The sequence below is a fragment of the Yarrowia lipolytica genome, chromosome 1E, assembly GCF_001761485.1.
Source record: "Yarrowia lipolytica chromosome 1E, complete sequence".
Classification (NCBI taxonomy): Eukaryota; Fungi; Ascomycota; class Dipodascomycetes; order Dipodascales; genus Yarrowia; species Yarrowia lipolytica.
Genome location: NC_090774.1, coordinates 554,269 through 567,749, shown reverse-complemented (window position 1 = coordinate 567,749; position 13,481 = coordinate 554,269). Strand labels below are relative to the sequence as shown.

The following is a 13,481-nucleotide window of genomic DNA, read 5'->3' as shown; positions in this document are numbered from 1 at the left end:
TATATACAATTATCTTCCGACGTTGAGAAGAAGAGAGTTGCCAGAGGAAGCGCCATTGGATCCGTTGCCTCCCTTGGGCAGGTAAGTGACGTTGTTGGACTGGGCAAGAGTGGTGGCAATCTCCTTGGAGGCCTCGATTCGTCGAATCAAGAGCAGACCATCACCGGCCTTCTCAAGAGCCTTGGAAATGGCCTCGGCGGACTCGGCTTCTCCCTCAGCTCGGATAACGGCGGCTTGTCGCTCCTGCTCGGCCTTCTCGACGATGAATCGGGCTCGCTCGGCATCCTGCTGGGCAATTTGCTTCTGCTCAACGGCCTTGGTGAACTCCTTTCCGAAGGTCATGTGGGTAATGGAGACATCCTCGAGGGCAATGTTGAACTCACCGGCTCGCTTGACAAGATCCTCTCGAATTCGGGCGGAAACAACCTCTCGCTGGGTAATGAGCTCGGCGGCATCGAATTGAGCGACAATAGACTTGAGCACCTCGTTACCAATGGAGGGCAGGACTCGCTCGTCGTAGTCGAGACCAAGAGACTGGTAGATGTGGGGAAGCTGGGAAATGACGGGTCGGTGCAGAACTCGCAGGGTCAGAGAAACCATCTGCAGATCCTTGGATCCGGTGGTGGTGGCGATGTTTCGGGGCTTGGTTCGGACATCGAAGATAATGTCCTTCTGGAGCCAGGGAACGAGGAAGTGGGTTCCCTCTCCGATCACGTTCTGCTTGACACCGGCAAGACGGTCGAAGATGACAGCTCGGTAGCCACCACGAACGTCGTACATGGCGGACTGCATCAAGGTGATGCCAACACCGACAGGAATGGCGATGGCTGGGTTAGTATGGGGTCTCGAGATTGCGTGTTGCTGTGGATGTGCGGTGCGGCACCCCCACGCCAAGTTGGCAAACATGCCATTGTTTGGTGTCAGGATATTCGCAATGGCACATTGAACTTATGTATGGACTCATCTTCCCTTTCCAGCCTTTCAATACTCACTTGTAAGGACTCCCAATAATCTGTTGGACATGGTTGCGGTGGGGAGAAAGAGGAAATGGTGTAAAAGTTTATGTGGACGCCTCCCAGTTCAAGAGCACAACGATAATTAGGGGAGGGTTACAGTAACCGAAAACGAGGCTCAGGGGGAGTAATATCTGGAGTGTGAAAGAAGAATTGTTTCATTTTTGAAGCAGAGTTGAATCTGGCCAATCATATTTCGTTTATCCAGTTTCCAACTTGTTCCCCTGCTCACACCACTCATAACCTGTACAAGGCTATCTGAATAACTTGCATGAACATTTCAGCCGTCATAATCAGAGACTACAAGGAACTTGTAATCCACACATGCCTGTCGCCAAAGACCTGTTTCCAGAGTATGGTACTCTCGCGACCGGCGAAAATGAACCCTCTCGAAATATCCGACGTGCTCAAAAACTCAGGGAGTTCCAGAACCTCGAACTTCCACCATACCTAGCAAAGCAGGTGGCTGCCAAAATGGCAGAGAAGGGTTTGGCAGTGGAAGCCACAGGAGGTGTGGCAGTCCAGCGAATCGCAGGAGGATCTCAGAGCGGCCAGAAGGCTCTGATGGGAGCTTCTTCCTCGGCACTCACGAAACACACGCCCTCTGCAAGCCAACCAACTACACACGACAGTCTCACTAATCTCGGAGCCAACCTTACACAGTCGAAACCGGCGTGGCACGCACCATGGGAGATCTACAGAGTCATTACAGGCCATCAGGGCTGGGTGAGATCTGTTTGTGTTGAACCAGAGAACCAGTGGTTTGCTACAGGTTCTGCAGACAAGACTATCAAGATCTGGGATCTGGCTACAGGAAAATTGCGACTGACTCTCACAGGACACATTATGGGTGTTAGAGCATTGGGAGTGTCGCCACGACATCCTTACATGTTTTCGGGAGGTGAAGACAAGATGGTCAAGTGTTGGGATCTGGAAACTAACAAGGTCGTTCGACACTACCATGGCCATCTCTCTGCAGTCTACTCGCTGGACATTCATCCTACTCTGGATGTCCTAGTGTCTGCTGGTCGAGACGCTGTGGCCCGTGTGTGGGACATTCGTACTCGTGACCCTGTGGTTGTTCTCAGTGGACACAAGTCGACTATCAACAGAGTCAAGTTCCAGGCCTCTGAACCCCAGGTGATTACAGCTTCGGCAGATGAGACTGTGCGACTGTGGAACCTACAGGCCGGGAAGACCATGACAACGCTCACGCATCACAAGAAGAGTGTGCGAGGCCTCACTTTACATCCCGAGGAGTTCACTTTCTCCACGGCCTCTGCTAACTCCAGTAAGCAATGGAAGTGTCCCGAGGGCGATCTAGTGCTCAACTACGACGACCAGAACGCTATCATCAATACCCTGTCCGTTAACCAAGACAACGTCATGTTTTCGGGAGGCGACAACGGCTCTATTGGCTTTTATGACTGGAAGACTGGACATATGTTCCAGAGCACCCAGTCTATTCCCATCCCAGGATCTATCGAGAGTGAAAACGGTATTTTCGACTCCAGTTTCGACAAGACTGGTCTTCGCCTCATCACCTGTGAGGCTGACAAGAGCATCAAAATGTGGCGCGAGAAGCCCAATGCCACAGCAGAAAGTGATCCCGGTCTCGAATGGAAACCCAAGATATACCAGACCTATTAGAGGGATGGTGTATCAGAATTTCGCATATTTAATGTATTTTTAGTTACAAGTACAATTGTATTGGTTGGCGTTGTCATTCTTTTGTTTTGCTTTCCCTCCTTTTCAGCCTTCGCTCTACTTGTAGGCCAGTGGTACCAATACAGGCACAGTATATGGACCCAATTCCAGAACCATACTTATACAATTTTCATTTTTTTCCGGAAACATAAAAATGGATGGTCTCCAAATAAAAATGAAATAACAACTACATGTACATTGTACTTGTACAGTTGGATATATGTGTGTTTCACCAATATAATCGCAGATTTAATAACTGAATAATATCATATAACAAGACGATATTTCGTAAATTCCCCCCTACAGTAACTGGCACATTCCTGTCTCTATTAAGGTGGCTGTACTCATCTCCCAACATCACGTGACCATAACTATTTTCAGTTTATCAAAATTTTGTCGCCACCCGAACATCAACGAGCAATAGCGCGACGAAGCTATATAACACCCAGGCAGTTTACTGTCGCTCACAACACCTCCAAAGATGGCTCTCGCAGAAGCAGACTTGCCCAACGGCAAAACCAACGGCAAAGCCTCGGGGTCCGAGGAGACTCCTGCGCCCGTTCAGAAGGTCGACATGAACGTGGCAATCAACGAGCTCCGTGTGGGCTGCAAAGTCCACGTCGAGAAAGACGGTGAGGACCGAGTTGCTGAAATTCTCAGCGTGCAAATGAGACGTGGTAACCTCGAGTTCTATGTGCACTACGTCGAGTTCAACAAGCGTCTGGATGAGCGTATTGCGGCTACTCGAGTCGACTTGTCACAGGGTGTCATTTGGCCCGAGCCAGAGAAGCCCAAGAAGCCTCTCAGTGGTGCTGCAAAGGAGAGCAGCAAGGAGAAGAAGAAGAACCCCTCCAAGAAGCAGAAGCTCACAGATTCGGCTGCAACTACTCCTGGAGCCAATTCGGAAGATGTCATGGACCTGGACAACCTCCAGGTTAACGGCACCACCCAGGACCCCGACAATTTCAACCGTGACGAGGAGATTGAGAAGCTCAGAACTGGAGGAAGTATGACACAGAGCAGTCATGAGGTGGCTCGAGTTCGAAATTTACAGAGAATTGTTCTAGGCAATCATGTCATCGAACCGTGGTACTTTTCTCCCTATCCTATCGAGCTGACCGAAGAAGATGAAATCTACATTTGCGACTTTACCCTGTGTTATTTCGGGTCCAAGAAGCAGTTTGAGCGGTTCAGATCCAAATCCACTCTGAGACATCCTCCTGGGAACGAAATCTATCGAGATGAGGCAGTCAGTTTCTTCGAGATTGACGGCAGAAAGCAGAGAACATGGTGCCGAAACCTGTGTCTCCTTTCAAAGCTTTTCCTGGATCATAAGACTCTCTACTACGATGTGGACCCCTTCCTTTTCTACTGCATGACTCGACGAGATGAGAAGGGTCACCATCTGGTAGGATACTTTTCCAAGGAGAAGGAGTCTGCTGAGGGATACAATGTCGCTTGTATTCTCACACTGCCGCAATACCAGCGTCACGGTTATGGCCGCCTTCTTATTGACTTCTCATATGCCCTTTCCAAGGCTGAGGGCAAGACTGGTTCCCCAGAAAAGCCTCTTTCAGATCTGGGTCTGCTGTCATACCGAGCCTATTGGGCAGACACCATTATTGAGTTGCTCATGGAGAAGGGTAAGCAGGAGATGACAATCGAAGACATTGCCTCCGTGACCGCCATGACCACTACAGATGTGCTGCATACCCTGCAGACATACAACATGCTCAAGTACTACAAGGGCCAACACATCATTTGTTTGACAGACAGTGTGTGCGAAAAGTATGAAAAGATGCTCAAAAAGCGGCGCCGAAAGGTCAACTCGGAGCTCCTCAAGTGGAAGCCCCCCGTATTCACAGCTGCACAGCTGCGGTTTGCTTGGTAAAAAATCCGTCCTTATCAGCTGCAGTCAGGTATGGCGCAGAACAAAGAAGTGTGCCTCAACCGCACTTGTTCATATTTATTATCAGCTTGTCACCCGTTACAGGGCCAATGTCTTGCAATCATCTCAATATTTATATAATTGGAATCACAATGTATGTATTTTACTCATCCGGACACCCATACGCGATGGCAATCCACCACAGCTTCAAGATTTCCAAGAAAAAGGCCCTGCCACCGGCCAAGAGCAAGGCCACGCTACGACCCAAGTCCACCGAACCTGTTCCTGTTGCTGCCAATCCTCTCATCACCGCCTTTGAGGTCGACTTCAGCAATGACGGTCCTGTTGCTGACTTCCAATGGGACATTGAAACCATTGAGAAATCTCGGGTAGTCTTTCCTTTGGCTCCCGAGGCTTGGGAGACTACCTTTGCTGCTGTCCACGAGTCCGACACTACACAGACCACGCAACCCCCCTCGGAAGATGATACCACTCTGGAGATTACCGAGGAGAAAGTCGCGACCAAGATTGTCCCTCAGAAGTTCATTCCCGGATGGATGATGGTCGGTGATACCGGTGATTCCACAGATGTTGATCAGTCAGTCGACCCACCTCAATGTTTCGATTGGGTTGACTTGTTTTTCGAACCCAAGAGTGCAACAGAGTACGACCCACGGAACTTTTCCAGCCACTTCCAGGAGACTCTCAAGGTGTCGCAGGAGCTTTATACCCCCGGGTCTGTGGTGAATCCCATCACTGAGGGCTACGTCATATCTGGCAAGTCCACCCATGCCTTCTTCAATCCCATAACCGGCGCCATGACTCCTTGGATCCACCAGCCAGCACCTCGTGCGTCGAAGGACAAATCGACTAACACAACTCTGCGCACCATTCCAAACACAGACTGCTTGAATGTGGGCGATCCCAGCTACTGGTGGAATGTCAGAATTTGCTCGAATTACTTCCACCTCGGTGAGGCATCTAGCAACAGAGTCGTTGCTGCTCTTTTCAGCACCAGCTACAAGGCTTCTCTCTCAGGACCCACAGAGATTTGCATCATTCGTTGCTTTCAGCCCTACGTGAAAGAAGCGTCTTACGCTTCACAATTCTACACATTTCTACCTCAGAAAAACGAGAAGTACGCACTGGCACTGGCTGGAAGTCCAACTTCGAATCTCTTTTTGGTGGAGTCATACAAGGAAGATGTTCACTACATTTACCTCCTGACCAGCTCTCTAAATTCCCCCCTGCCTCATTATAAGCTTGTTCTGTCAGTCAGCCATATTTCTCGAACGCAGAAGAATGGCAATTTGAGAGGAAAACAGTGGTGGCATCACCGCATTCTAACTTTTGGAGACAACCTGGTCATATTCAAAGAGGGTAGGCTCGCATCGTGGAGAATAATCTACGATTGCTCTACTGATTCAGTCAAGGCTTACTTGATCCCCGAAAAGTATGGGTTCGTTGCCGACGTACACCCTGTTCAGTTTGGCAAACACCTGGTCTTCTCCAGAGGTGTGCTAGACATGTCTACCTTTCAATTCTGCACGGTACCCGTGGGCCAGAATGATCGAAAGAAGATTGTCTGGCACAAGAGAAACGGCGTTTTGGTTGGGTCCACTGTAAACAGCCTCTCGTTCCAGTGCTTCTACCTCGGAGATCCCTCTGAGGTCTAGCTACCCCGGTCACCTATATTTATTTTGCTTATTCGCCATATCATCTAATCATTACCTCATCCTGTATTGTATCGTAGTTTATATGCCTATCTATTGTATAATTTCGTGCCAATGGAAGCTGGGGATTGCCTAATCAAAAGGCAAAACACCGGAACCACGCAGTTTGCGCAGATCTCCAGGTTTCTGGCTCATCTCAGAGGCTGCAATGGCACTGGGCACCTTGATTCCACAACAGTCAGCCCAATGGTTGTGAATGTGCTGCACTTCAGCATTGGGATCAGGAGGAGGTGACACCCCCTCAGGAGCCTTGATCAGCTGACCGAACATGAAATGCTGGAGAATGGGGAGCTTGCTCAGAACCTCAGCGTCGTACATCTTAACCATACCCTGGTTCACCTTGGCCCAGGTCTTGACTCCGGAGATGTCATCCAGCATGGGGGAATGCCATCTCAGAGAAGCAGTGGTCTTGACACTGTTGATGAAGTGGATGCAACCCATGTACAGATACTCATGCTTCCACATATCCAACATCTCCATGTCGTGGATGGATAACGGCCGCAGGTACTTGTGGCATGCAAGCTGGGCAGATCCAAACATGAAGGGTAGGAAGTGGTAGTCATCGAGACCCCAGACACCATGAGAGCCTGCAGGCTCCAGCCAATAGCTTGCTTGAACAGCACGCATGGTCTTAAGATACTGGACAAACACCGTCAAAACTGCTGCAGAGGAATCAGTCTCATCTTCCACACACTTGGCATTCTTGGCCTCTCCTGTTGGATCGTGCACCTCAGGATTGTACTCTGGCACATCAAGCAGACCCAGCTGCCTCAGACAGAAGAGGAAACAGATAAAGTTGAGCTCGTGGCCAGATCCGAAATCAATTCGCGTTCGGTCACCAAAAGAGGCAGCGAAATATGTACAGAGCTCCACGAGCTGCCAGTCCTCCAACTCTCCCAAATCCGAGATCCAGTCCTTGGCGTTCTCCTCCAGAGCCTGATGGAAATCTCTGAACTCAGGTTTTCCGAACCGTGACGACGTAGCATCTTCAGGCGGATACTTGGCGACAAGATCAATCACCTTGTCGAGAATGGCCACCAATTTGCCAATGATTGGGTGCTTCAGCGTCTCGTATGAGTTGCCCTTGCCCACCACATAGTAGTTGAGCACCTTCACGAACCCAAACACTTGCTTTTTTGTGTCACTGGCGCCAAATATTTCCAGATCTTTGGGCGACAGAATTCGCCGTACCGGGTGTGAGTGTGACATGTTGATAAAATTGTGCGCTGTGTTGAAGTGGTACTGTAGTGCTGTCTAAGTATCGCGATGCCGATTATTCTGTGTGGTTATGCAAGGTAAAAACCTTACTCCAACGCCCCCCAGGACGACCGTTGATATTAAGCTACAGTGCGTGTAAGGTTGGACCCCAACCCCCGTGACACAGCACTTTTCTCCTCCCAACTGACGCATGTGATATATTACTGTACCTATGGCTTGCATCGCATGAAATCTCTACCTCGGATCTCCACCGTCAACGTCTGGTTTTTCGTCGCAACCTCTCTGAGCTATCTCGTTACCGCCGCATTTCTGTTATTTGTCTTCTGCGTCACATTTGTGTCTCTTAAGCTCGCTCTTGCCGCCCTAGCCATCGCCCTAACATCTACTCAAGCACAATCATACGCTCTGAAAATGGCCTCCCAGAAACGACTCATCAAGGAGCTGGCAGCATACAAGAAAGACCCCAATCCTTGCCTAGCATCGCTCACAGCCGACGGCGATAATCTCTACAAATGGACTGCCGTCATGAGAGGAACCGAGGGCACTGCATATGAAAACGGTCTCTGGCAGGTGGAAATCAACATCCCCGAAAACTACCCGCTACAGCCACCGACCATGTTTTTCCGAACGAAAATCTGCCACCCAAACATCCACTTTGAAACCGGAGAGGTGTGCATTGACGTTCTCAAGACGCAGTGGTCCCCAGCATGGACCATCTCTTCTGCATGCACCGCAGTGTCGGCCATGCTATCTCTGCCAGAACCAGATTCGCCTCTTAACATTGACGCAGCCAATCTCGTGCGATGTGGCGACGAAAGCGCCATGGAAGGTCTGGTTCGATATTACGTCAACAAGTATGCATCGGGAAACTAGAGTAGTTGGTACAAAACGTCGTAATAAATCAATAAGTTATATGAGTTAGTGGGAACTGGACTCTAATGTTCCCAGTATGATATAGCGGGGTTCATTCTAGAATATAAGTGAGACACAAAATCGGCGCTCAAAAAAGCGTTCAGTAGGAGTCATCCTCCTCTTCTTCTGGCTCCTGCTTCCGCTGCTGCTGCCGCTTGAAGTCAACCTTCATCTTGACGTCCCAAAACTTTCGGGTAACGTCACTGAGAGGCCGGAAGGGCACCATCTGCTGGAGCATTTCCTGGGGAATGAGGTCCATGTCTGAGTGCGTCTGCTGTCGCAGCACAGACTTGAGCCACAGCGAATTTTCGGCCTTGGGAACCTGTCGCTGGTTTCGGAACTTGTACACCTTGCTGGGGATCTCTCTCTTTCGGTCGTCCAGGCTCAGCAGCAGAGGCTGCATGTGTGAGGCGAGCGCCTTGTGGAGGAAAATCTCGTTCATGGACTCTCCGGTGTGTTCCTTGACGGTGAAGGGGTGTGGCTGGATGCCGAGAATGCGGGTGGGGGACGAAGTGTTGCCACTCTGGTGTCGCGAGAAGTTTGGGGTGAAGTGGCTACGACTGAACATGTAAGGGTTGTTCTCGTATGGAGGAGCTGGTGCCGAGGGGGCAGGCGAAGATGCAGCGGTGGATGTAGTGGATGTGGATGTAGCAGTTGTGGAGGCGGTCTTGGGCTGTGGAGCTTTATTAGCTGCCTCGGGTTTGGCGTCGGCCTTGACCTCGTCTTCTTCGCCCTTCTTCACGGGCTGGGGAGCCACGTTGGAGGCGGGAGATGGTGACTTGGATGACTTGTGTCTTATGATGAGTCGGCAGGGAGCCACACTGAGTCTGGTAGCGGTTGTGGGTCGGTACATGATGGCTGTGGTGGGTGGCTGGATAAAGCCGCAACTCTGGATGTAGGGCGGATAAAAAGGATTGTCACGTGACGAGTTATGCTAGGGGAGTGTCCTGCTGGTTTCCGTGCTTCAAAAGAACCGCGTTTGGACGTCTTTTGATGTAGGGATGTGTGGTTGGTGTAGAAAGTGGAGGTCCGGTTGAGAGGATGAGGCGATTGTAGGTGACCCGAAGTTTAATCAAAGGAACATCCAGTATCGGGAGCAAGAATGTGAAGAATGTTTTGGGGGATGTGGTGTAATTCAAGAGGTGGCGACGATCGGGACATGTTCGGTCGAACGTGGGATCAAGATCGGACCAGCTAAATACCATCGTCATTGCCATATATACCCCGCTGGTGTCATTTCCGCACTCATGCCGAGTCGGCTTATCATGTCATTCACGTGATGCGCACTACATACTATCAAAGTTTGAAGACGTGGACAGGTTCTCACCCAAGAGAAATAGGCTTACGTACAGAGTTGGTGTTTTTTCTCTAAGGCACAGACCTGCACAGACAGACTCACAAACAGTCCAACACATAGTAAATACACTGTCAACAACCTCATACTTGTACAGAGTTGGGTGTCAAGAATAGAGTACAAGTAATAACTAAGGGGTCCTTACTTTTTGCGGGGCGGAAATTTTTGCACGTAAAATTCATTAAATTGATGGGGCGTGATATGAAGAGCTCCTGCTTACAGAGAAAATGAAAATAGTCACCACGCGTGCAGAGAGGTTTCCCACTTGGTATGGTTGCCCCACCAACTGCACGTGACTCGCCACAGTGTGTAATTTTCCGGGTAACTTTTCAAACAAATCTAGCTTTGCAACTAAGACGTGGTTTTCATAAAATTCACAACATCAACCAAATGGAAGACCAAATCGAACAGGCGGTAGATATCGCGATCCAAGGCGTCGGCGACCCGGCCGTGCGACAGCAGGCCCTGGATTTCTGCAACCAGGTCAAGGCGTCTGACGAAGGTTGGCAGATGTGCTTGGCGATGTTTGCTGGAGACCGGAAGCGAAGTGATGCTGCGCGATACTTTAGTCTTCAGGTGATTGATGAGGCTCTGGGTCGGCTCAACCGTGAGCAGCTTGTCTATGTGCGTGATCACCTTTTTGCATACGTGAGAATGGGCAGTGGACTCAGCCAGGGACAGGCCAACGTCAATGTCGGCCAGGCCGTCAGCTTTGCTGATGATCCAGTCCACATGAAGAACAAGCTGGGTGAAACCCTGGCCTATCTGTTCATTATGACCTACACGGAAATTTGGGACACCTTCTTTTACGACTTTGAGCGGCTACTGGAGAGCCCCGAGAACCAGTTTGGCAACCCGCGTGCGGCGGATCTGTACCTACGCGTACTGAACGATATCCACCGAGAGATTGGAGACACGCTGATTATTCGAGATCCTGCGGTTCAGTCGCGCAACAACGACCTCAAGGATCTGATCCGGAACCGAGATATGGCCCGTCTGGCAGACTCCTGGAAAAAGATTCTCATGTACTACAAGGACCAGCAACTGGAGCCCCTGGCCACTGAGATTGTCAACAACGCTCTTCGCGTAATCGGAGGATGGGTTTCTTGGGCCGAGCTGACCCTCATTGCAGAGCCCGAGGCGCTGGAGGCTATTTTCAACCTGCTGAGCTCTCCAAAGTCCCGAATTCACGCCTGCGACTGTCTCAGTGAGATTGTCGCCAAGAAAATGTACCCTAACGCGAAGTTTCAGCTCATCCAGTCGCTCAACCTCACCAGCATCATTCACACTCTATCGCAGTCTGCAGACATTGAGTTCGACGAGCGGGTTGCCAAGCTGGCCAACTCCATCGGCTCCGAACTCATTCACATTGTCGAAACAGAAAGCCAAGAGTTCAGCGCAAACTGTGAGGCTCTGCTTCTGGACATGTTCCCTCTGTTGCTGCGTTACCTCGGCAACGAGTACGACGACACCTCGTCCCAGGTTCTACCCTCTGTGGGCTCCTACTTGCAGCTGGTTAGACGAGACTCCAAGCGAGAAAAGGCCAAAATCAACCCCAACAGACTCACAAAAAACACCGCCGACCAGTATGAAAACTTCCCTGCTGACAGAACCTTCATTTCCGACCAACGCCATGCCGTGGTCCGGTCTATTCTTGAGGCTGTCATGAAGAAGTGCAGATACCTTGACGACCAAGAGTGGGAGGAGGATGAGGATGGCGAGTTCTGCGAACTGCGACAACGGCTCAAAAACCTGCAGGATATGTGCGCATCTATCGACAACCAGCTGTTCCTTGATGACGTCTGTCCTGTCATCTCCCAGGCTCTCTCTCTGCCTCCTACTGCTGATTGGAGAGACATCGAACTGGGTATGTTTGAGCTTCAGACCCTGTCCGAGGCCATGCGATCGGGCGCTCTATCCACTGTCAAGACTGGGCAGAACGAGTCACCCGCTACCCAGGCCTTCAACAACCTGTTCTTCCAGATGGTTGCCTCTGACGCCGTGGCTCAATGCCCCCAGCCCGCCGTGCATCTGCTGTTCATGGAAATTGTCGTCAAACATTCTTCGCTCTTTTCGCAACACAACACCAACCTTCTAAACCGCGTGCTGGAGTTCTTCGTCTCACCTTTGGGCATCCAGAACTCCGAGTCCACAAAGGTTCAAATGCGGTCCTGGATCTTGTTCCACAAGTTCTGCAAGTCTGTCAAGCCTCAGATTGGCCAGGTCGCTCAGCTGCTGGTGGACTCCATCCGGCCCCTGCTAGTCATCCAGACTGAGGACGACACTGACTCCGATGATGAGAGCGCTGGCTCGGCCTTCAACGCCCAGCTCAACCTCTTCGAACTGTCTGGTATCCTTGTTTCCATTCTTGACGAGGCATCTGCCACCAACGGAGTCGAACAGACTCTCCAACCTATCTTTACTGCTGTGGAGAAGGCCATTGGAGTGTCTCCTCCCAACGCCGAGTCCATCACTCTGGTCCACCATAATCTGGTTGCGATTGGCACTTTCGCCCACGGCTTGGATGGATCTTCTAACAAGCTGCCGGACGGCATTCTCCAGCTCTTCAAAAACTCTGCCGAGGTGGTCAATGTAGCCCTCGACCGAATCCCTGATACCAAGGTCCGGGAGGCTGCGCGAACGGTCTTCACCCGTCTGGTGCCCATTCTGGGCTCCTCCATTCTCTCCGAGATATCCACTCTCATCCAAATCTTGCTTCAGAGATGCTCTCATGCCGAGCTTGCCGACTTCCTGGGCTTCCTTGGCCATCTGCTGCATTCCTTCCGAAACGACGAGGGTGTCTACAACATGCTTAAATCTCTGCTGTCTCCACTCTGCCAGCGTGTGTTTGCCTCTCTTGAGGAGCTGTCTGCGTCCGCAGACGCCGGAAACACTGACGACAAGGTGCTCAAGGTGGAGATCCAGCGTGCATACCTCATGTTCATCATGCAGATTCTACGAGATCGAATGGGAGGAGCCATTGTCGAGGACAAGCAACTGGCCGACTCCATCATCAAGTCAGTCATCCACTATGCTTCCGACCCCACCGACATTTATACCTGTCGATCCGCTGCCTCTTGTCTCACCAAGATGATTCAGCTGTGGGGCAACGGTGAGCTTGAAGCTGCTTCTGCCGAGGAGAGCGTGTTTGACCAAGGCCAGAAGATTGACGGCTTCGAGCAGATTGTGCTGGAGTTCTCTGGACTGTGCTGGCAGGTGCCTGCCTCGTCGGGTTTCAATCTGCAGGACGCCCAGAGTAAGATTTTGGTGACGGAGCTTGGAAACATTCAGAAGCACATCTATCTGAAGAAGGGAGACCAGTTCCTTAGCTATTTAGTCGAGCAGTACTTCCCTCAGATTGGAGTGCCCGACAACGCCGCCAAGGACTACGTCGAGAAACTCAAGACCTTGGAGAACAAGGACTTCAAAAAGTACTTTTCCGCTTTTGTTAACGAGCTGGTCAAGTAGATGTAATTATATAGCATAAAACTTAAGTAATACAGTAGTTGGACGGCGTGCAGGGGTGTACGAGTAGCTACCCCGTCCAGTAGAGTACCATTTTATTTCATATGTTTTCACTTTTTTTCTTCGGGTTTTTCTTGCACTCAAATACAATTACGTAAACAGCGTTTCGATCCCTCATACCACGCTCTCAT

General features: G+C 50.6%; 8 protein-coding genes across 8 annotated transcripts; 5 read left to right on the top strand and 3 right to left on the bottom strand.

Moving 5' to 3' along the window:
* Positions 1–9: 9 nt before the first annotated feature.
* On the bottom strand, positions 10–906 carry YALI1_E05668g (uncharacterized protein; the record flags this gene model as incomplete). Its single annotated transcript, XM_503554.3, has 1 exon — positions 10–906. One exon carries the CDS (start codon positions 904–906, stop codon positions 10–12), a length of 897 nt encoding a protein of 298 aa, XP_503554.2.
* A 431-nt stretch (positions 907–1,337) lies between these two features.
* On the top strand, positions 1,338–2,663 carry YALI1_E05664g (uncharacterized protein; the record flags this gene model as incomplete). The annotated part of the gene is made up of 1 exon (XM_503553.4): positions 1,338–2,663. The coding sequence occupies one exon, from the start codon at positions 1,338–1,340 to the stop codon at positions 2,661–2,663; it is 1,326 nt and encodes a 441-aa protein (XP_503553.4).
* A 538-nt stretch (positions 2,664–3,201) lies between these two features.
* Positions 3,202–4,611, top strand: YALI1_E05645g (uncharacterized protein; the record flags this gene model as incomplete). Its single annotated transcript, XM_503552.3, has 1 exon — positions 3,202–4,611. One exon carries the CDS (start codon positions 3,202–3,204, stop codon positions 4,609–4,611), a length of 1,410 nt encoding a protein of 469 aa, XP_503552.1.
* Positions 4,612–4,718: 107 nt separating this feature from the next.
* YALI1_E05630g (uncharacterized protein) lies at positions 4,719–6,284 on the top strand (the record flags this gene model as incomplete). Its single annotated transcript, XM_503551.3, has 1 exon — positions 4,719–6,284. One exon carries the CDS (start codon positions 4,719–4,721, stop codon positions 6,282–6,284), a length of 1,566 nt encoding a protein of 521 aa, XP_503551.3.
* Positions 6,285–6,413: 129 nt separating this feature from the next.
* YALI1_E05602g (uncharacterized protein) lies at positions 6,414–7,550 on the bottom strand (the record flags this gene model as incomplete). The annotated part of the gene is made up of 1 exon (XM_503550.3): positions 6,414–7,550. The coding sequence occupies one exon, from the start codon at positions 7,548–7,550 to the stop codon at positions 6,414–6,416; it is 1,137 nt and encodes a 378-aa protein (XP_503550.1).
* Positions 7,551–7,784: 234 nt separating this feature from the next.
* Positions 7,785–8,432, top strand: YALI1_E05599g (uncharacterized protein; the record flags this gene model as incomplete). The annotated part of the gene is made up of 1 exon (XM_503549.3): positions 7,785–8,432. One exon carries the CDS (start codon positions 7,785–7,787, stop codon positions 8,430–8,432), a length of 648 nt encoding a protein of 215 aa, XP_503549.3.
* A 139-nt stretch (positions 8,433–8,571) lies between these two features.
* YALI1_E05584g (uncharacterized protein) lies at positions 8,572–9,324 on the bottom strand (the record flags this gene model as incomplete). Its single annotated transcript, XM_503548.1, has 1 exon — positions 8,572–9,324. One exon carries the CDS (start codon positions 9,322–9,324, stop codon positions 8,572–8,574), a length of 753 nt encoding a protein of 250 aa, XP_503548.1.
* Positions 9,325–10,095: 771 nt separating this feature from the next.
* On the top strand, positions 10,096–13,293 carry YALI1_E05576g (uncharacterized protein; the record flags this gene model as incomplete). The annotated part of the gene is made up of 1 exon (XM_503547.2): positions 10,096–13,293. The coding sequence occupies one exon, from the start codon at positions 10,096–10,098 to the stop codon at positions 13,291–13,293; it is 3,198 nt and encodes a 1,065-aa protein (XP_503547.2).
* Between the last annotated feature and the right edge of the window lie 188 nt (positions 13,294–13,481).